This window comes from Camelus bactrianus, chromosome 20 (genome assembly GCF_048773025.1).
Source record: "Camelus bactrianus isolate YW-2024 breed Bactrian camel chromosome 20, ASM4877302v1, whole genome shotgun sequence".
Lineage (NCBI taxonomy): Eukaryota > Metazoa > Chordata > Mammalia > Artiodactyla > Camelidae > Camelus > Camelus bactrianus.
Genome location: NC_133558.1, coordinates 5,007,473 through 5,031,215, shown reverse-complemented (window position 1 = coordinate 5,031,215; position 23,743 = coordinate 5,007,473). Strand labels below are relative to the sequence as shown.

At 38.2% G+C, this 23,743-nt stretch overlaps 1 protein-coding gene across 4 annotated transcripts; it reads left to right on the top strand.

Moving 5' to 3' along the window:
* The first annotated feature begins 2,031 nt into the window (after nucleotides 1-2,031).
* SLC35B3 (solute carrier family 35 member B3) lies at nucleotides 2,032-23,459 on the top strand. Of its 4 annotated transcripts, none has more exons than XM_074348077.1 (10): nucleotides 2,032-2,056; nucleotides 5,582-5,875; nucleotides 8,315-8,436; nucleotides 11,861-12,015; nucleotides 13,279-13,386; nucleotides 16,354-16,451; nucleotides 18,027-18,119; nucleotides 18,536-18,647; nucleotides 21,204-21,273; nucleotides 22,845-23,459. In XM_074348077.1, the coding sequence occupies exons 2-10, from the start codon at nucleotides 5,675-5,677 to the stop codon at nucleotides 22,993-22,995; spliced, it is 1,110 nt and encodes a 369-aa protein (XP_074204178.1). In that variant the 5' UTR covers nucleotides 2,032-2,056; nucleotides 5,582-5,674; the 3' UTR covers nucleotides 22,996-23,459. The 4 variants fall into 4 exon arrangements, with proteins under 4 accessions (XP_074204178.1, XP_010944038.2, XP_074204179.1 ...); XM_010945736.3 differs by lacking the exon at nucleotides 2,032-2,056 and adding an exon at nucleotides 2,431-2,586; XM_074348076.1 differs by lacking the exon at nucleotides 2,032-2,056 and adding an exon at nucleotides 2,636-2,783.
* The last annotated feature ends 284 nt before the right edge of the window (nucleotides 23,460-23,743 follow it).

The window sequence follows — 23,743 nt, the reverse complement described above, 5'->3', positions numbered from 1 at the left end:
AGGGAATTAGAGACATTTAATCCAGTTGGTTCTTTATGCCCTATAATTTTCTTCATCTTTCATGGACATGAACAATCTTAAAATGTGTGTGTAACTAATGCTTTATTTCAACATTTAGTTCTATGTTATTTTCAATATTTGCTTTTTCATGGTTTAACACAAATTCCAACTGTTCTCTAAATATATTTCCCAGTCAGTTTGGAATTGAGAGTATCTGGTAGATACAACCTAAGAAGGATGCGATTTGCTGGTAAAAGAGAGGAAGATAAACCAGGCTTGATGAGGCAAAGTGAATTTTCACTGATGTGCTATTAGCAGTTTCCTATTTTGGTTATATTTTTACATGTTAGCATATTAGCATTACTGTAGATTTGATTACTGCCTTGTCTAGTGTCTCTGTTGACTTTGGTTGACCCTGCTTGGACCACCCTTCCCCTTTCTAAACAGTTTCCTACGCTGCACAGTTTGAATCCTCCTCATCATTTAGATTCTGCCTTCTAAAGGAAGCTTCCCAAACCACTCCAGCCAATATTTTACTTCTGAATTTCCATCTTACTGTCTTAACCCTCATTTGGCTCTTAATCTTAGTCATTCATTCACCAAGGATTTACTGAGCTCTCTGTTCTAGATGACGGTGATACAGGCATGAATAAATGAGACAAAATTCCTGCTCTCATGGAACATTCCAGTAGGGCCAAAGAGGTGAGGGAGACCTAAACAATGAATCCCTGGGAAGTGTTCCTGACTGCTATGAAGGCAAGTAAAGCAGCAGAGTGAGGGCAGTGTGTGTACGTGGAGGGGTTAGCTCTCCTAGGTGGGGTGGCCACGGAAGAACTGTCAGATCAAGTTACATTTGAGCAGCTAGTGAGGCAAGTGAGAAAGCACATTCTGTGGGTGTTTGGGAGGGCGGTGTTCGGTGCAGAAGGAACAGTTAAGTCCAGAGTGCTGGTGCTTGGCATGCTCGGACGGTTAGCTGGGCTTTGAACAGTAGCTGCGGATGTGGTTTATCAAGATCAAGCTCTTTCTTAGGAGCCACGGTAAGGCTCTTGAATTTTAATTGGTAAACCATTAAAGGGTTCTGAGCAGAGGAACGGCATATTCTGTCACAGGTCCTAAAAGGATCATTCCAGCTGCCGAATGGAATTAGAATGTAAAGAAACAGAGGGGAAGTAGAAAGACCAGCTAGAAGACTACTGTCATTCTCCAGGTATGAGTACATGATACCTTATGATACCTCTTGGAAGTTGTTTCATGCTAACATTTACCTTTGCACGTATACCTGTAACTCCTTGAGGGCAGGGAGCTCGTATTTGTAATTTATGTATTGTGTACACTTATGGATTATGGGTGTGACCTATGCATATGGCCATTTAATAGGTGCTTGGTAAATAACTTGGATAAATGTCTAACAGTAGAATTAAAGCCACATATTTTGAAAAACAGTATGGCATCGTTGAAAGGCTATCGTTCACTGTTTCTTTAGGAAATTTAAATTCTCCAAGCCCTAGTCAAGACGTGAATACTGATAACCCCGACCTCATAAGGACTAAACGCAAATGCAGAACCAGACCCACCACTTACAGTAGGAGGTACCTGCTGTGCTTCACATAAAACTTCACCCCCGCCCCAATACAAAACACCTGTTACGTTCCAAAAGCTGTACATAACTGACTGGAATCTAATATATACATTAATCCAATTCAGTCCTTTCCTGGGTATCCAAAGCATGTTCTCAAAAATGTTCCGCCCTTACAGCAACCTTTGCCTTCCATGTCATTTTGGGGCTACCCGCAAACAACGCATCACCATATTCCCAATAGGTTTTCTGCATCATTACACCTACGTCTACAGGGTAGAGGTTTCGTCTGGGGGGCGGGCAAGGCTGTGGTGCTCACACTCTGAGCCGTACGCGGCCCTGTGGAAACCAGGCTGACACTTCTGTGGGAAGGACCGGGGCTGCCGTAGCTACGAGCTCAGTTATACGTCAGAGGCAACTCAACATCCACCTTCAGGGGAAAGCAGGCCGAGTGCGGCGAGAACATGGAAGCAGAGAAAGGTACTGTCATTTACCCCGTTTCATCTGAATCAAGCAGAGGGAAGCGGGGACCCCACGGGCCTCTCTCTCCGGGTTCCACAGTCTCCACTCGGCCTCCTCCTCAAATCCAGCGCAGCGCCATGGCCGGGGCGCCCTCAGGGCCCAGGGAACCCGGCCGGGGCAACCTGGCGGAGACTCAGAGGCTCGGAGACTAGGAGCACGGATCCGAGGATGAGAACGCTCCACCCTAAAGGCACTCGCCGCCCCAACGCCGCGTTTCATCGGCAGAAAAGCAAACTCTTGGCACCGCCGGGCCAACTCAGCGGCGCGCCGCCCACTTTTCGGAGCGGAGGGCGCATGCGCGAGACGCGACTGCGCGGCCCAGCCGCCGGAGGCCGGATGCCGGCGAGGGGGCGGGGCCGCGCCACTGCGCGTGCGCAGGCGGACACCTAGGCGGAAATGGCCCGCGGGCGCCGGGGATGCGAGCACCTTGTGAGGAGGCGGCGGCCGCAGAGGAAAGTGCAGGCGTAGGCCAGGAGGAGAAGCAGGAGGTGATAGCGATGGACCTGGGGAGGGGCAGACGCTCCGTCTGGCTTAGGCGCCAGCTGGGCTGGGGTCACTCTTCCAGGTGACACACTGGCTCGGGAGTGGACATGTCCCCACACGGCCTTTCTCCATGTTTGGGTCCCAGACCCCCCCCCCGCCAGATAACCTTGACACCGTCCACCTTCATCCCAAGGAACGTGCGGTAGGCAGGGAGCGGGGGACTTCTTTTTTTAAATATCGGAAACCTGTTGGCACGGTTTCCAGGGAGGAGCATCCGCTCCTCGCCCTTCTGCCCTTCGGCTGGCGAGGACTCGCAGGCCTGAGGCCATCTCCGGGTCTCTTAGGCTATTCTCAGGGCTTCCGGAGAAGTGTCGGGGGCCCGAGTTCCCCAAAACAGCGTTTTAAGAACTACTTCCGGGTTCTGCGTTTTGTACTCTGCCCGTTTGTAATGCAAGGTGACTGTTCTCATCTGGCTATTCAATTGATGTCATAAATTGACACGACGAGTTCTGCAGATTCTTCCGGTCCTTGCAGCTTAATTCTCTCCCCCATCTTTTTATTTTCCTTGAAAGAAATACTAAAAGAAAGCGGAAGGATTTGGTGTGCTAACTTTTTTTTTTAATGTTGGGTATATGCATTTCTTCTACACTAGGTGTAGAATATTAGACGTCTAAAATTCTTTTTTGGATAAACGTTTTTCTAAGTGAATTGGGATAGTTTGGGACTTGGATGAGAGACATACAGCAATTGAAAATAATTTATGTAAATATTTAACTTCATACTATATGTGTTAAATCCTAATTTTAGTTTTCTCCCTTGGAAAAAGAGAGTAACCTTCAAAAGTTAGTACACAGTTTCTTCAACTTTGTGTAGTCAAGTGTGTTCAAAGAAATGGAGCAGAATCTTGTTTTTCTCTTGTTTTACGGTTATACTTCACATGTCGCGATTAATATTCAGAGTCCAATTAATCTAGGTTTAATGGCAAGATTCTTTTAATTGTAACATTGTGACAAAATACGGGATCAGGTTGTTTTAGATTACTCACACTGTAATGATGTATTTTCCTCATTCTACCTTTAGTGGGAGACTTTTCTTCTAAAGATTGAGAGTTAAGAAATTAATTGAAATTTTTACCTCAGTAGATCATTGTAAATCACCATTATCACCAGTCATTTGTTATTTTTAAATTTAAATATGTGCTAGAAATACTACCTTTTTTTCATTTTAGCAGTTATTTGTAACTTCAAGTAACTGAAGTTAAATGTCTGTGTTGACTCTAGGAAGAGGCATCAGGCAGTGATTCACACCTGTGGGCTTTTGTACATCAGTTTCAAGGGTTACATGAACTTCTCAATTAAAGCAAAAATACTAACCATTTAACTTGAAAGCTAATTTTAATTCTGCGCTTAATTTTTTTTTCCTGCATCACAAGGACATTAGCCCAGTTTCTTCAAATGATGCTTAATATAAGCCATTAACGTCTGGAATGAAAGGGATATGGCGAACATTCAGGAGCACAGTATTGGGTATCAGAGCTACAGTGTCTTCATCAGTCACATGATCTGACCAGTGATGTTCTGATTAATGAAACTGCATTCTAAATGCAAAGGCTTTAAAGGGCACGTTTTCTGGTGCTGGTACCTCGAGTCAGCAGAGAAAATTAATTTGTTTCCATGTTCATTTCAGATGCTTTGTGGGAAATTTCAGTAGAGATGTCAGTATTTTGGCACTGATGTTCACAAAGGCACAGTACTGGGGGGATTTAACACTGCATGTCTGGCACAGATCTGCAGTGTGTACGACTGCGATTGCCAGTAGGTGTGTCAGAAGTAGCAAAGTGTTGGAAAGGGACAAGATAGCGGTTGACTGAATGATGTTTTACTACAGGACAGTAGAGTCCTCTATTTAGTATCTTTTGTTATGTGCTAGAACATCATACGAAGATGACATCATCTCTTCCCTTACGGATTTCATAAACTTGTGGGAGAAGCAGACACAAAAACAAAAAAGTTATACTTTTTTATTTAGATATTTGTAAAAATATATATAAAGTGCTACAGAAGTCCAGAGAATCAACCAGTTTGTAATTTATAGACCCTCAGTCAGAGGTGCAGCATTATCAGAATTGATGTTAAGCAAAGTGAAAGATGGATCAGAGAGGGAAAAGAGAGATTCTATTCGAGCTAATCTAGTAATTTAAGCAAGAGAAAATGGTTGTTTGACAGCAGGGTGGCCAACAGATTTTAGGTGTATTTATGGATGTAGAATTAACAAGAATCTTGGCAAAATATAGAATGTGAGGAAAAGGAGAATCTCAGCTTCCAGATTTTTAGCTTGTGCTTCATAGTAGGTACCGGTAGTGAGACAGGGCACACAGAAAGAAGAGCAGGTTTGTTTTGAGGGGAACATAATTAGTTTAGCTTTGGATGCTTTGAAAATGAGGTGCCTGTAAAACTCTTAAGTAGAGGTGTCACAGAAGCCTTGGGAAGTACGATCCTGGGTCTCAGGAGCGAAGTCTGGGTCAAAAATCCAGATTCATATTTCCAGCCACGCATCAAAGAGGTGACTCCACTTCAGCAGACCATGTCACCCTAGCCAGAGTTCTAAAAAGTTCAGTAATGGTAGCTAATGTTTATGGATTGACTTAACCATGCTAGGCACTTTTACACTTATTTCATATAGTCTTAAAAATCCTGTGATAGGCACATTTTTTTACCCCCCTTTTAAAGATAGAGAACCTAACATTCAGAAAGATTAAATACTTTTCTCAAGGCTCCTCAGCTAGTAGGTAGCAAAGCAAAGTCTAGAATTTGGTTCTGTCAAAATTCCAAAACATGTTGAGAGCACCGTGCTCTACTAGTCTCTCATAGTATGAGGTATAATTTCAGTGCTTCACTAAAACATGCCAGGCATTTCATTTCATTATAGACATCTCAGCAGAAGATGATTTTGGAAGAATGGTCTAAATGTTTTGCTACAGTTGTTTATTTCCTTCTATAGGACTTGTCTCCTCCGGCAAAAGAAAGACTGAACAAAGGAGAGGAAACCAACAAAGAAAACTTTGGAAGCACTGAATGTGGCAAAATAAGAACAATGGATCTCAAGTTCAACAACTCCAGGAAATATATTTCCATCACCGTCCCATCCAAAACCCAAGCAATGTCACCACACATCAAGTCAATAGATGACATTGTAGTACTTGGCATAAATCTCAGCAGATTTAACAAACTTACTCAGTTTTTCATATGTGTTGCTGGAGTTTTTGTATTTTACCTTATTTATGGATATTTACAGGTAAAAAAATTAGTTATTTGTTTCTAATATGTTAAATTGTTTATAACAATTGAGGTCAGTATGGGCAGTACTAATAGTTTTGTCCAAGGTCTTTTCCTTTAGAGGATAGCAAATTTATCCACCAATTTAAGGTTTTTTGTATAGTAGTAGAAAAGAGCTCCTTAAGATTAAATTGGCTGAAAACAGGGATCAAAATTTTAGAGTTAAATATTTTACGTGTCAGGAGGGAAGAGGGAAATAATCATAAAAAATTGAAATTATCGGTGGTAGGTATAGCTCAGTGGTAGAATGCACAAGGTTCTGGGTTCAATCCCCAGTACCTCTATCTTTAAAACAACTTAATTTTTTTTTATTTAAAATTATGAAAAAATATGAAACACTGTGTTTTGCCAAATGTAGGTAATAATTGCAACCATGTGTTAGCTTTCGTAAGAAAATGATTTAAGTATTGATTAGTACTTTGGAACATAATTCTCAGGTACAATTGAATGATAGCACAAAAGCCATATTCCAGTTCACTCTTGATTCCTGGAGCTCAATAACAGGTCATTTTGCAAAAGTGTACCAGGATGTTTTCTGTTTGTCTGAGGGGTCTCTTTAATACTATACTATTTGAATCATTCTTTTTCTGAAGCACCTATTGTGTTCTCATTCTTGTTGGTTTCCTCCTCTAATTCAACCATGCCAGAACCTTATTTTTCTGTGAGTTTTGCCTGTGCAAAACGTTTCTGACATTGCCACAGTTCATCTCATGCTTGCATTGTGTAATGGGATACACATTTGACCGGCAGCAAATTCCTGACCTTCAGTGTGCTAGATGGATGACTGTTCAGGCTAGTGTAACAGAATGTTTGAATGGGGACTAATATTATCAGTTGTCAGTTCATTAATGAGTATTTTCAGCCATTACCAATTTTGCTTTTCATGCAACTCCCTAACATGAAAGAATCTTTTGTAATTCAAGAAAAGGAAAGCAATGTGTTTTCTTAAAATACAGATATTTCTGATATTTTTTAATCAGAATGATATTAAAAATTATTAATTGTACTCTTTTACATTGTCTTATAGAGATGAAATATAAAGTAAGTATAAAGGAGAAAGCAGAATTGTGATTATTCCTTAGCTTGTAAGAATTAACTGTAAAACAATATGAATTTTAAATTTTTAATATTTATTATAATAACTGATTTTCCCACTAGAAGATGGTATAAAAATCCAGGTATCACGATGAAGAACAATCCAAAATAGTAAACTTTATCAAATGTTGGAATTTCTTATTGAGAAACGACTGTCCTTCAAAATACCATAGCTCTGGAGCAAATTAGCCATTTTAATGGGATATTAATTAGAAATTTATAAATTTCATTTAATTTTTCTGTTTTATTTATGAGCAGAGATTTTAATTTACAACTGATTTGTGCAGTTTCTTTTAAAATTAGATAAACTGATTATAATTGTAACACCACTTTTATGAAAACTGACATTGCTACTAAATCTTGCATATAATTGCATATTAAAATAGTTTAAAGAAAATGGCGTTGTGTAATAAAGCTAGCCGTATGTAAAGTGAAATATTTATCTGAATACCAAGATATTAATAAAGATATTTCTATGTTTTATAGTTCATAAGCCAGAAAGCTCCTAAATAACTTATAGACTCACTTGAACATGAAGTCTAAATTTGGGGAATTATGCAGCATCCTAACTGTACAGAATCTAGTTCAGGGTCATTTTACAGCTATGTTTAGTTTTTCTTTGAAAATAGATTTGTCCATCAATTTAATCTTTTTAAAATTTATTTCAGATACAGCTGAAATATATATATGTGGTGAATAGTTTGATTTATTGTGTTAAACCAGATAACTTAATTAGAATACTTTTAATGAGATTAAGAATCGCTTGTTAACAGTTAATGTAAATGTTATTTCATGATAACAACATTATGTTTATGGAAAGTATTCTCTCTATAAGAAGAAGTTTTACATAATCTGTGGCACAAAAAAAATCCAAAAAATGACATTAATTGTCGATTTGAACTGGGGGAAAACAGGCCTGAGATGATAGACTTTAATGAAATGTGCTTGTTATAATGTACACGTGTTCTTCAATAAGCTACCTCTCTCATCATTTGGGCACCTTTTTAGATTTTGGTCTTTTAAGAAAAGAAGCCTAGGATGAGGTTGCTTCATAGTCCTCCCTCCCCTCCTCCCTGTTTCTGCTCATTGTCATGCCTGGATATCTAATGTCACTTTTTCGGAAAGGCCACCTAACTTCTCTAGTTTTACCTTTTAGAAGCCTTGAGATTTGGATGGTTTTTTTGTTTGTTTTGTTGTTGGGAGTGAGGCCTGGTTTCTTTTAAACTATTGTGCTTATAGGAATTTATTGTGAGGAAATGGATCTGCCCCTTGAACTTAACAGTTTTCGTGTATCTCTCAACAGGAATTAATATTTTCATTGGAGGGTTTTAAGCTCTATGGCTGGTACCTTACTTTAGTGCAATTTGCATTTTACTCCATATTTGGCCTAATAGAACTTCAGCTTATTCAGGACAAAAGGAGAAGGTATGTGGTTTGTTTGCTTTTATTTTTTGGTAGTTAAGTATACTAGTAGTAAATTTTTTTGTTTTATTTCTTAGGCATATGGAATATATTATATGTAAAATATATATTTCCCATTAATGAAACATTTAATACCTGAGAATTTTTGTCAGTATAACCAATTTATTAAAAATAGTAAATATGATATTTCCATTATACACTGAAAAAGTGTTATCTCTTTAAGTTTTTCATTATCAAATAAAAAAATGTTGTTCAGACTCAACGATAGTTAGATCTTAAAATGGGAGAATGTATTCAGATATGTGTGTGTGTATATATATATACATATATATGTTTTAATAGTGGAAATAGGTGTGGTTACTGAAAAATTTACAGTGGTGCTCACATAAAAGTGGTGAAATGAAACACCAATACCTATGTTTCTGCTGGTTTTTTAAATGTATAGTAAATGTTTTGTTTTGTGTGATACATTCCACTGAACATCATTGTGTTTGAAATGGCCAGCAGTAGAAACTAGATTATTAGACATTAGAGAAATTTCATAATGTTCCTTTTCATTAAAACTAGAAGAGTTTCTATGACAGTATCTTTTAAATTAAGGACACCTAGGTTTGAGAAATATTTTGAAATATTTTTAATGGCATATTAAACAATGCCATTAAAAACCTAGTCTCTTCTATCAGAACGTGGTTGGGAATTTGAATATAACATTTTCTAAATAAATGTAAGTGTGGTTATCCTGGTGTATTAGACCCTGATATGTGAATATTTCATGTATGTACTAGACAGTTTAAGTGTGATAAGGAGCTATAATATTGACATCCTGTTTTTATTGATATGAAGGTTTAATCCTTCAGTGAAAATAAAAAATTTCACAGCTACTTTTTTCTTAACTAAATGTTTTTGATGTATGAAAATAACTATAAAATTTTAAATATTTAAATCAGTAACACCAATGTTTTTTCATGGGTCTAATTAACCTTTCAACCTCGCTGTTGCCAATAAATTATTATAGCAGTGATGTTAAAAATGTTTGAATCTGAGGACATCCTTTTCATTATTTTCATGCTGTGAAACTGTACAAGACTTAGCCATAGGTGATAGAATAGAAAGTAATTAAATGTGTATGTCAAGACTAGTATGTAGGGAAGCCTGAGGATTCACTCTATATTGCAAACTGCCGGGCCTGAAAAACACAAATGATGTCTCTCCTAACGGTTAAGTTTTAAAAAGTCTCTGCTCCCTCTCAGCTACCAAAAAGAGATGGGGAGTGAGCCCCCAGCCACGTTTATCCCAGCCTGTAAACCACATGACCACACACATTTAAAGGTAAAGTCATTTGGGTTTGATTTAAACATAAGTGAAGGAATTAGGGATAAGAATTTATAGACCTATAGTAAATATAATTATGAACTGAAAACTTTTCATCCCAAAGCACATTAAAAACTGCTTTAGAAAAAGTCTTTAAAGTGTATTACGGTGACAGTATGGCCAGTCACATACTTTTTTATTTATTTCTGAGCATATGTCCGTCTCTGAAATTCTTTTAAGCGGCTCTGCTCTTTAGACCTTCAAGTAGTCAAACTCTGCTTAGTTTTTTCTTTCTTCTTACGTTTGTGTGAATGCCCGTGTACTTGGAAGAGTGCAAGTTTTGGGGTCAGAAACATGGATATGAGTCTTGTTCCTGCTTCTTATTAGTCCTGTCAATACCTCAGGGAAGTTCCCTAAGTTCTCTCTGTTCCATTTTGAGGATCAACTGCGACGATGGTGGTGCAGCACACGGTAGACAGAAATACCCTGAATACACCCCTCGTTATTCTTCACCGAGATTACCTTGTAACTTTAGTGTTAATTACTCTAAGTGAGTTTTTAATAAAGGAGATCTAGCTGTCAAATTGGCTTTGAAGGGTATTTTTAAAGTTACAACTTGCCCATCACATCTAAAGTAGTGAGCAAATAAAGTAGAAACAGTGAAAAGCCTGGAGGCAAGATGATGAAATCTGACTTTGTTTCACGAGCGAGGAAGCAGACCTGGAGGAGAGCTGGGATATTCCTGAGCTCGTGCCCCAAGTTGCTGTAAGAGTTGGAACCTTCTGACTTGAGGTTTCCTGAGTTTCAGGCTGGTTTTCTTTCTTCCTGAACTACGCTGCTTTTCTAACCATCATTCCTTGTGATTCTGCTGACCTGACTTATTTTCTGGCCACTGTTTGCAATTTATGGATGAGGAAGTTTGCCTCCTGTGATTCATATCGTTACCTGGAGAAGTGGTGCTGTCCGCCCTCACTGATGGTACCTCATTGAGGGTTAAACCCATGGACAGTGTGAAAACCAGTGTCAGCGTACACTGATGCATATGGGCATGCCTGGTTATTTCCATGTGGATTTTAAATGCTGACCACTGTACTAGTCAGAGGTCTGAACATTGAAAAGTAAGTGGAAATAATGCATTTTAATTGAATTTTTCTAGTAAATTATTTTGCTGTATATCTAGCCATATACAAAATACGGAGGCCTTTGTTGCCTTGATTTAAACATGGACACAAATCCCAAAATGGAAGCTAAATCTAAGTATGCAGCATAACCTAATGATACATGAATAGCGCTTTCTGTGTTAGTGACACCAGCGCACGGTCTTATTGTTTTAAACCATTAAGTATTTATATTCAAAGTAAGCACATGCTCACAGTAAGAGCTCAAAATTCTGAGGATTTCAGGTTAAGAATCTCCTTTAGGAAATCCACTAAGAACCCAAAGTAGAAAGTTTGGGATCATGAGGAGTCAGATTCCTCATCTGAAAGTTGATTGTTTTGACATTTTATGGAATACAGCATTACAGATGAATCATAAGATACTGTGGTAATAAAAATCATGTCTAGAGTTTTAAAACCACCATGTTCTTTTTCTAGAGAAATTCTGCTCAGGTTATTCTAGCAGAATGGACGGATGTATTTTTCCTAATGCTAGATGGAAATGTTAGGAAACAGAGCAACACTTTAGAAGTTAAAAATTAGGTAAAGTGCCTTTTACTATTACAGGGGCCAGTAATTTTTTAAAACTCAGTTCTTTTTTTTCTAAATTTAGTCAAAGATGTTTTTATCTGTAGCTCAAAGTACCGTTAAAAAAACCCTTTACCAACATTTATAATTTCAGTAAGAATTTAAGTAACTCTCTAATATACCACTTGTCCACACAGTTGAGAGTTCTCGCTTATGACTGATTAAATAAAGGTAAACTGTTATTTTTACCAACATTCATTTATACAAGTAAACAGTGTTGTAACTTTAAGAATAGTGATATCTTCCCAATATTTCTTGAAATACTAAACAAATTAGAAGCGTAACTAGACATTTGCACATTGTAAGCACATTCTCTTACAGTAGTATGAGTTGGGTCCCAAAATGAAGATTTTAAAAATTGTCTTTTACAGAATACCAGGAAAAACCTACACGATAATAGCTTTTCTAACTGTGGGTACTATGGGGTTGTCAAACACTTCCTTGGGCTACCTGAATTACCCTACCCAAGTCATCTTCAAGTGCTGCAAATTGATTCCTGTTATGCTAGGAGGAGTTTTTATTCAAGGTATAGTAATGCTGTATTTTCATACTGTTTGCAACTCGTAGGCTGTGCTGTGGCATCTAGCATTAGGAAAAACGTTAAACTTCGGTTAATATTTCTAATGGACGTTCTAGATACTGTAACACTTCTGAGCGGTGTCTAATAAAACTAAGGTGTTATACCTGTGATATACCTTAGGGTCTGAAATCGATAACTTGGACATGGGGGAAAATAAAAAGGGTATTTTGTTTGATTCTTTTCGTCTGGTATCTACTACATTGCCAGAAAGACTGTATTCGCACATTGAAGGCCTGGCCCAGAAGTACCTGGAAAGCTCTTTTCCCCCCAATTCTTTCATTTTTCCACTCTCCAGGTCTCCCCTCTCTACCTCCATTATACAGATGGACAGTCTCACGCTGAAGTAAAACTTAGGCTGAGCAGAAGTGGTTTTTTACTCACTCTGCCGGCTGTTGAGTTTCTGAAGCCCCAACTGAGTTATAAACTATGTGAAAAGAGTCGTAAAAGAGGAGGCAGTGAAACGAGTTTTTGTTTTGTTCATGTGACTTGTCATGAGCCATATTCACATTTTCATAATCATTGAAGTTCTTACACAGCCCGACTTCATTTGATGCATTATAAGTCTTCCCAAGAGAGCCTTTAAAATAAAAATGTGTATATCGATGACTTCACATAAAGTTCCAGGTTAACTGTTCACACAGGAGAAAATAAGGATCTCAATTCCTATTAAAATTCACAATTAACATTGTAACTGACGTGGTCTGTGTAGTACGTCCTTACAATCCTTCCAAAAAGTTAACGCTGTATGATTTCATTTTTTAAATGTGGATGTACTAAAATAAGTTAATCCTCACCAACCTAGAGGTTATCTGACTGTAGTATTTGCACACTTATATACAGCCTGAATAATTTCTCTGGTTACTTTGTAAACTTACAAGCTATGAGAAAATTCATAGCTTTATATTATACATAAAGTAAAAAAAGGCACTAATTTCCACCAACTTTGTAGATGTTCGTATTTACTTACTATCATAACAGATAAAGAAGGACCTCTAACCTCACTTCTAAGGATATGTTGGTGCTCACTGGTAATTTAATTGTCAGAAGCACTTCTGTGATTGATTTAGCCCTTGACCTAAGTGTTCATCTTGATTTCTGGCATGGGATATGAAAGTCGGTGTATGTTCTACTTGTTTTAAACACATAGATCTAAATCTGTGCTGAGTGGGTAACTGCACAGTGCGGTTGACATGTGTCTGTTTTACACAGGAAAGCGTTACAATGTTGTGGACGTGTCTGCTGCCCTGTGTATGAGCCTCGGCCTGATATGGTTTACCCTGGCTGACAGCACGGTTGCCCCTAACTTCAACCTGACAGGTAAGGAATTTATTTGTATTCCCAGATTTTGTAGGCATTTTGGTTTAGAGTAAAAATTTTTTACTATTTCATAAGGATTTCAAATGACCGTATAGTATCTGTGACTCTCATACCTAACGTAAAGTTTTGGGACCCTCCATACAAGATGTAAAAATATCACAACTCTGGAAATACAACAGTTGTTTTTAGTACTCTTGTATTTTAACGTGACGGGAGGCTGTTTGCGTAGTCAGAATCTTCTGTTATCATTACATGATAGATTGGTTTTTTATGGGCTGAATTAGAAATACATGCATGTGTTACAGGAGAACCATAGTAATAATTTTTATTCTCATTTTCTTAAAAAAAAAGGAAACCTGCACACTTATTCATCATTGTTTTAGCTAAAAAAGGAAAAGTATGCTTTATGTTTATTGGTATTGGGCTATAAAATATAAAGATGGTCATAACCTTAAAGTTCATAAAGATTCCACCATAAACACTTTCCTCATGGTGTGCCGTGCAGAATTTTGTCAATTAAATTTAGATCTTTCATGAGCAGAATAGGTATTGTAGTATGTTTAGAAATAAATAAGAATTAAGAATATGTAATGGAATCTTGTTTTTATTCTGAAGACCTTACAGAGAAATTGTTTGTTATATACACAGTATTGTCATTTTTAAACTGTTGAGTTTTTACTTGTAAGATTATTTTAGTATCATCCCATTTGCTATCCTGACCCATAACAAAAATATTTCCTTGAAAGAAGCTCTAAGAGAACAGGGAGAAAAACAGAGCAAAACAAAGCAGCACTAACAACAACAACAAATACCTGCCTGCGCATTAGCAAGTGCGGACGGTGTGTGTGAGAAAAAACTCACAGAATGAGGAAAATCGTCTACATCAACTTCCCTTTCCTTTCTGAGAAGCACAGTTTTCCTTACCAGTTGTTAGTCAACCTTTCTTACTAACCTGGTTAACCGGGCTAGTTTAATGGATTCACATGTAACCAGTTCAGCATCCTTTCCACCGTCAGAAGTTGCTGGTAGAGCCTAGTAGGTGAGCTCTTCCAGCCTTGCTCATTCAGGGCACCAGTGAGCTTTATTTCAATGAGCTTTACTCTGAGGAGGCTTATTGCCGGTGTTCCTAACGTGGTTCAGGGTTTTCAGGAGCACTTCATCTCCACGTCAGCAACCGTAAAAGGAAGGTTATATTTGAAAACTGAGGGAACTGGCTCTTCTACTTGTGAGAAAGCAGTGTTAGAGGAGTGCTTCACCATAAAACAGACACGATGCTAATAGTTTGCCCTGCACAAAGGTCGTGGGAGGCTAGAATGAGATGCTGGAATGATGGGAGTGAGAGCACGTACTCGTGGTGGGGGTGAGGATGAGGACAGTGATGGAAAGAGGTGGCTTCAGAGGTTCTGTGTCTTCTCACTATAACTGAAGCGCTAACCCTTTCTGAATTCCCTGGGAATATTTTTTAAGAGAATGAGAGCCTAGTGATACTTCATCCTTAAGAATTCTTGATGAGCACGTATCACAATCCCTGATCTGTAAGAGTATGTTATCTAAAGGCAATTAGATTAACTATTAAAATGGTTACTTAAGATAGACATAAATAAAACGTTGGATATGTGAAGTGAATATTCAAGTAAATGCCTTCCTTTAAAATATTCTGTTTGGGATGCAATTCCAGAATTTTCATGCTATTGTCATTGTTCGGAACATTTTTAGAATGTCTTTCAATAGCCTTTCAGGAGCTAGGACATTAATTTCAGGGTCTTCAATAATAGCATATCTTTTTCTTTTGAGGGCAGGTTTGATATTTGAAACAAAGAAAAAAGCATTCAGAATCAAGTTTTGCGAATAAAAATGTATGTTTAGGTAACAGATACCAAAGTTAGATGATACAAAGTCAAATTGAATCAATACGAAAGCTTGAAAATTCTCAAGTGCATACACCTGTACATTTATTTTTCTGCTACATTTGATTGCGTATATATTTTTTAAAAAAATAGAAAGGGAAAACTCCTTTAAATCTCACCAGACTCACAGATGTAACCAAGGTTGCCCTTTGTTCTTTCTGTAAAGCATCATGACTGGTGGCCAGTGTCCTAAACATTTGCAGGTAATAGCCTGCTTCTCAGGTCGACGTGCACATTTGTATGAATTGATTTCCAGATTTGTTCATGCCCGCAGTTGTACCTGTTATTATAATTATGTAGTAATTAAATATGACTTAAATATTCAAAAATGAGTTTGAAGAGAGAATGAATTAGTTCTTTGAACACTAAATTAATTGAGACACTTTGACGAGTCAATAAAATCACTGTTGAATTAGGTATAGGTGAGCAACTGTCAAAATTGGGGGACAGCATAAAAACATGAAAGGATTCTCCACCCTCATTTTTTCAGAAGTTCCTCAGTTTTTGGTGCATTTTTAAAAACAACATAGAAATCATAGAGACCGTCTGTTACGAGTGTGGTTTATACAAAAGAGAAAGTATAGAATTTTAATTTGGACCCGTAGTCAGAGAAAAGGGCCTTGACAACTGCATCATATTTATGTGTTTTAAATTAAACATTTTAATACTATGGGTAAATTTTTTATGCTTTCCCTCTGTATCTGATTGAGTTAATGGGCTAACCGCTGATCCCAGTAGATCTTCTGAGAATCTCCTGTGTTTAATACAGTGTTTCTTTCAAACGTATAACCTACTCTAAAATCAGCACTATTATTTGACATGACAGTGAAAAACAATAAGGTGACAGAGTTAATGCAATTTACTAGCATTAGGTTTTTTTAAATAACATCACCTACATGCCTGTTACAGCTGCTTATGGGTAAAAATACTCCGCTTTACTGAGCAAATGTGATGTAAGGGGTCCTTTTGGCTTTTTAGTCCAATTAAATTTCTGATAAGTCTTGATCATCATTTGTATGTTTAAGTAAGGAGGTTATTTTTGTCTTATGCCTTCTTGAAGGTGTGATGCTCATTTCCCTGGCACTGTGTGCAGATGCTGTCATTGGAAATGTCCAAGAAAAAGCTATGAAACTGCATAACGCTTCTAATTCGGAAATGGTAAATACTCCTGTGCTCTCCCTTCACATCAGACAGACTCAAAAATGATGATGTACTAAATTTTATGAAATAATTATGGTATGCATTGTATTTTTAAACTAGTTTCTCAGCATTATTTTCATAAAAGTAATACATTCAAATGTTACAGGCAGGTAAAGAGTGAAACTACCTTAACCACCACTAGTACCTTATTGTGCATATTTGATAAATGTTTCCCTCTTTGATTTCTGGAGTTTTGGGCAAAAATACTTTTTGTAAAAAATATTTTGTTACATCATTTTTCCCCTCTCTTTGTATTTGGTATGATGTTCTCCTTGGAAGTTTGTAATTTGCACGTGGTTTAGCTCATCTTTTCCTCCATGGCTTCTGGCTGTGTGTTAGAACTGCAAAGGCTTTTCCAACTCTCAAGATGTAAGGACTTTACCCCTGCTGCCTCCTGGTTGTATAATTTCCTTTTGTGTTAAGTCTTTGGTCCAACCAAACATTATCAATCCAAGTATTTTTATTGGAGTTATTGTTAGGTGTTTCATCTTTTTTGCCAAGAAGTTATTGTTAGGTGTTTCATCTTTTTGCTGTTGTTACTGCAAATAATGCCTTTGCTTCCAATATATCTTCTCACTGGTTGGTATTTGTACATAGGAAAATTATTGTATGTGTCTGCATTGATTTCATAGCCAACCGCCTTGCTAGACAGACCACATACAGCATTAAGGATATAGAGGACTGGTCTTTCCTGTCACTTTGTCAGCAGAATAGGGCATCTTATGTCATGGCGTCCTTGGGAACATCGGAACTTTCATCCTGGTCAGGAGTTTTCTTGATCATCATCACCACTCTTCCTAGACAAGGCAGAGATCAGACAATGAAGGAAGTATAGGTAAATGCTATACAGTGATTAAGACCACAGGCTCTGGGTGAAGCCTTCATTATATCCTAGCTTTGCTAACTCCCCTATGTGAGGAAGATGACTTAGTGTCTGTGAGTTTCGATTTCTTCATCTGCAGACTGAGGAACGATGAGTACGAGCGCCTGTCTCTCGGGTTGCTTGTGAGACATGAATGGGATAATCCATGCAGAGCGTGATTAGCACGGTGCCTGGCACGGGGACGCTGATGCCCTTTGTGAGGACTGTGATCAGCTGGGATGGAGAGGTTGGTGGGAAATTGGGAAAGTAAGCAGTGGGTAGGTCATAGACTGCTTACTTTCATTGTATTTTAATGTCTTTTCCAACTTAATGTTTGGGTGTTTTCATGTCTGATAAATAGTTTTAAAGTGGTTTTGTTTTGTGTACATACAGAGGACCCCAATATTAAAATCTGATTTGAATTCAGTAATTAAGGTAGGCAAAAAATGAGTACCTAGGTAACCGTGTACACCAAATAATGTGTAAACTTATAAACAGGACCAACCATCATTTCCAGAAAATTAGGCCATATTGAAACAATGATGTTACTTTTTAAATAGTTTCTTGTACAAATTAATTGAATAGGTTAATTGGGCTGTATATTGAAAATCCTTCATTTTCCACCTTTGGCTGCATGGCACTTTTTTCCACCTTATTTTTATCTACTCTAGGTTTTGTATTCGTATTCCATCGGTTTTGTGTACATTCTGTTGGGACTGACCTGCACTAGCGGACTAGGCCCCGCAGTGACATTTTGTTCAAAGGTAAACACTCTTCACATTTTTTAAAATAAACACCTTTCATTATATAATGTCCTCTGTATTACTAATTTCCCTTGTTCAGAATGACTATCTTTTGTGTCATTTGATAACGCCTTTAATACAATATATGTAGATCAGAAATTATTTCTGAAATGAAATGATTTGTATTTAAATTTATGGTATCCTTGCCCTAGCCTCTAAGTTAATTTTTAAGCTCTTTGCACTGTAGAAGTTGGGGATTTTTAATTTCATCATTATGTTTCCATTAAATCAGAAGTAAACAAAAATCTTTGCTTGACTGCATTGTTGAATGGCCTATTATGGCTCAAGAAGTTGATTAAAGTCTGTGGTTTTATTTCATTCATAATACCTCGGGGTTTGTTTTGCATTTTACTAACGGGCTCTTTTGTACGTTGCAGAACCCAGTTCGGACCTATGGTTACGCTTTCCTTTTCTCCCTCACTGGGTATTTTGGAATCTCCTTTGTTCTGGCTTTGATTAAAATCTTTGGCGCACTCCTTGCGGTAACAGGTAGGAGTGATGTACTTGCTTAGATTACGAAATAAGCATTTAAATGTCCTCTTAGACTCTTTTCCAAAACAAAGGCAGCACCTACTCTCCATTAAAAAGAAGATTGTCATAGTTCTCCAATGTATTCCTTGGCTTATGGTATTTCTTTAAAACTCTAAGGAAGATGATACTTGATCTTAATTTCTTATTTGCAGGCTTAATTTTAAAATCAAACATACACATTTATCTGAATAGTAACTTTGAAATACTTTAAAAGATCTTTTTGTTAAAAAGTATGATGGAGTGAATACCTTCAGAGAAAAACACTTCAAGCACTTTTCATTTATAGCAGAATTCCAGTTTTGCTACACTTAGAATATGACAGGTATATTTTAAGCGAAGTTTTTTGGCCCTTTCACTCGCACACTTTCTAGGACATGAACCACGTTAGCCCCTCTTTTCACTGACACTCTGCACCTGCTGTGGGAAGCGACTTTGCTTGGCACGTCAGAGGAATGGAGGTCGTATTTGTTTTGCTTTGGAGGAGTGAGCGGAGCAGATAAGGGGCTACGGGGAGACTCAGTGAGGTGACTCCGTGTGCTGCCTCCTATCATTGGCCAAATGAGTGGTCCACGTGACGAAAGCTCTCGGCGTCTCCCACGTGGAGAGAGCTGGGAGTGACGCCCAGGATTGGAAGCTGTGTGACCTGCCATGAACAGCACTGGGTTGGGATATCAGCAAAGGTGGAACCCAGTCCCAGCTCTGACACTTAATGATGTGGGACCTGGAGAGTAAGTCTCTCCTCTTCCCTGGGCTCCGTTTCTCTCTCTTGTGAAGCCACTGGGTTGGACAAGATCATCTCTGTCAGAGATCTATAGAGTTTACATCCTGAATGCATTTATACATCAGTCACTTACCTGATTTTAATTTTTCATGGTTTTAGGGGAATACTCATTTTAATACCACTGAGTAAATTAAACACATGAATAAATACTGCTCTCTTTGTAAAAGTTTATTTGCTTCCTAAGTTTTCTATTTGCTCATATACTACTCTCCTTTTTAAAGTTCACATCCCTGGTGGTAAACACAGGGAATTTCATTGTAGATCAGGCTGGATCAGTAACCTTCCAGGTCACCTCGTGCAATCAGGAAAGGTTGCAAATTCATGTACTTAGCTTGGGTTTCAGTTTGGCTTGTAAGATAATAACTGTTCAGAAGGAGCTTGATAGCAGATTGTGTGTATCCATGAGCCCTGTGGTTGGTATAAAGAATGTGAGATGCAGTCCTTGTCTTGAAGGTGTGGGCAGGTTTATTTCTCCCTCGTGTGAAAGAAATCCAGAGGTGGTCATGATAACCACTAACATGACCCTAGCCCGCATCACGTACCAGGTGCCATTTTGAGTATTTTACATGTATTATTCAGCTTAATCTTGCGATCCTATGAAGTAGGCACTGTTCTTGTTCTGTTTTACAAATGGGTGAACTGAGGCACAGGGAGGTGAAGTGAGGGGCCCACAGGTCAGCCAGCCAGTAGGCTGCAGAAGCAAGATTCCCCAGAGGCCGTCTGGCTCCAGCCCTGTCCTCTTAACCCACCTGCCACCCGCCTCCCAAGCCGGTCTGGTGGCTCCAGCTCCATAGGAGTCCAGTCTCTCTATGCCGTCCTCATCCTCACTCCCGGGAGGCAGGCAGAGAGGAGAGAGAGAGACACGCCCTTCTCTTCGTGGAAATCACACTCCTAGAAACAGCACTTATGCTCCCATTTTGTTGGCCAGACCTAGTCACATGACCACACATGGCTATAGGAGATGTGGGAAGATCTCCCACGTAAACATTAGGGGTCCTTCTACCAAAGTGGAAGAAAAATAGATTTGGGGAATCAGGCTCTGACACGTGTTTCCAGAACAGTGTCTTTGCTATTCAGTCATTCATGCTTTGAACGTTAAGGGCCAGGAACTGCAGAGTCTGGGGATATAAGGATGAATGAGACGAGGCCCTAAGTAAAGCACACAGTCTAGTGGAGGGGAAGGCGTGCCGGAGATGTGTGCAGAGTCCTGTCTGTACCTGGGTGGGACAAGGGAGGAAGATTGCAGGCCCTGATCCTTGAAGGTAGTGTAATAAAGATGATTGTAAAGATTACTTGTGGTCTTAGCTGGAGGTGCCCACCATTGGGATGTTAGGATGTCCTTTAGATCACCACTTTGGAAGAATAACCACTGGTCTACTTAATCATGTCTTCCTTGGGAAAGCCTTTCTTTCCTGCCAAACTTAAGTTTTTCTCTCTAAGGGATGGCGTGCCTCCACGGCATCCCGGCCTCCATCAAGGTCATGCTACAGTTGCACTTGAAGTGTAGCTGTGTTATTTTATGTCTGTAACCCTGCTGGACTATGAACTCCATGGTGGCAAGAACAATGACTTCCTGTTTGTTGGGGTGTTTTTTTTGCTTTCCTTCGTTTCCTCGGCACCTCACATAGATCTTGGCATATGGTAGGCTCTGTAAATGTTTGTTAAGGAAATGATTTTCAAAATATTACCAAGATAGGAGGCACATTCTTAAACCAGCCTCTTTCTCCTTGCAGTGACAACGGGAAGAAAAGCAATGACCATTGTCCTTTCCTTTATGTTCTTTGCCAAACCATTCACATTTCAGTAAGTGCTTTTTAATTCAACAAGTTGCTCTACTTTTAGGTATTTTGTTTCACATTTCCTCTTCAGCAGCCTTAATTTCTTTGTAAAGAATCCTTTTCATCTTGACCCAAATTTATTGATGTGTCTTCTGCTGTTTCAGAAATGTATGTAATTATTTTGAAGAAATCATTTTGTGCACTTAAATTGCCTAACCAATCCCAATGCACATGTGACCCTGTTTCCAGTATAAATCAATGTGAGGATGTGTTGAGATTAAGGGATTCCCCTTGCCTGGTGCAAATATATAAGATACATATATAAATATATATGTGGCTTTTTAAATTGTTAAGTTGGCTGCCTTTTCCCACAAAGGATTTGAGGTAGAAAAGTATTCTGTAAGTTGTGCCCTAATTATTTTTTTAGTTTGTGGCTTTTTGTGGAAGCATTTACTCTTTTCTGTTTAGTATGTATTTGAATTTGGCATCATTTAAACTTACATTGGTCAGTAATTGAGAAGATTCAAACTTAGAAATTATCAATGTACAGTCATCCCTCAGAATCCACAGGGAACTGGTTCCAGGATCCCCACGGGTACCAAATTCCAAGGATGTTCAAGTTCCTTACAGTCAGCCCTTCCTTTCCATGGGTTCCACATCCATTAGGCATACAGAGGGCAGACTGTACGTTTATTGAAAAAGTCCACATATCTAAGTGGACCTGTGCAGTTCAGACCTTCATTGTTCAACTGCATAAGCTTAAAGGTAACCACAAAATAAATTTACATCAGTGTGCAGTCTTCTGTATCCATGGGTTCTGCATCTGCAGATTCAAGCAACTGCAGATTAAACATATTTAGGAAAAAAATTCCAGAAAGTTCCAAAAAGCAAAATTTGAATTTGCCATGCACGGACAACCTTTTACACAGCATTTACATTGTATTAGGTATTATAATAATCTAGAGATGATTTAAAATATCCAGGAAGATACATGTAGGTTATATACAAATAATGTTATCATCTTATACAAGGGACTTGAGCATCCATGGATTTTGGTACCAAGTCAAGGGAAGGTCCTGTAATCAATCCCCTGCTGATACGAGGGACAACTGTGCTGTTTGTTTTCTATAAATTAGTCTGTTTTTCTGCATGTGCTAGGTATTCATCTATCTGTGCCAGTTCTCCTACTTTTTATCTCTTTATATTCTGTCCAACTGGGATAACTAGATGGACTGCTGAATTGAATTGCCGAGATGGCCATGGGCAGAGTTACGCATCCAGCGCTTTAAGTGTACTCTTGAGAGTTTTGGTAGGAGTTGGACTTCACATTTGCTATTATCCTCAAAACTCAAATGAACTACATTTAGAATTTTGTAAAATACTTTATTTATATATGCACACACACACACATATACATACACACACGTGTACTATAAAAATATAGAATTTTGTCTAATCTGATCTAAGTATTATTTGTAAAATAAAATAAATAGTATTTTGTTTTATTGAAGAATTATTGTGAACTCACCATCATATTCTGATGAATAATAGTTACTCTGATATTAATCTTCTTTTCTCCTTATTTCTTTCCCTTAGGTATGTATGGTCTGGTTTGTTAGTTGTCCTTGGTATATTTCTCAACGTTTATAGCAAAAATATGGATAAAATAAGACTGCCATCAGTATATGATCTGATAAACAAAGCAATGGAAGTGAGAAAGTCAAGGACGTTGGCACAAACTGTATAGGCGGTGCTTCGCCCTTTAAAACAGAACTCTAAGGGAACAATCATCAATTAATTAACTTTCCAAAGGGACTGTTATAAAAGCCAGAGGATCCGAAGGCGTGCTGTTCATTTGTCGTTGGGTTACGTGTGAAGTCAGCCTTTCTTCAGAACCCTTGTTTGAATGTTTGACTTCAGAAGCCATCAAGAGTCAGTCAGCCAGGCACAGCCTAGAATAAGACGTCAGTGTGAAGGACTCTAAGCTTGGCCGTCTGTTGAGAAGTTCACCGGACGTGGACCGTGTTGGAAGACTGACGGGATGCCAGTATGACGTATCAAAGAAATTGATACGTAAAACCAGATGGTTTTTTTCATTCCGTTTTGGTGGTGTTATTTAAACTGATTCTCTGTTATAAGAGTGAACTGATGATTTGAAGTCCAGAGGGAATAACTTCATTATAAATAAAAATTATCCTGTGATTTTTTTAAAATAATGTGTTTGAGAGAATTTTGTTATCAAGAGGGGAAGTAAACCTCACAAACTTTAAACCTTAGGCTTTTCTCAGGCCACTTAGAAGTATCCTTTAGGGGAGCCATGCTGTACGTTCTCTGTGGAATACGGGCAAGACAGTAGAGAGTCATTGTGTATCCTGTAAGTGTCACAAGACAGAGTCCCTGTTATTCATCAAACAGGCTACAAGATTTAATATTTCAGAATTTTTAATTGGAAGGAAAATAACTGATATCTTAAATTATTATGAAATTATCATAGT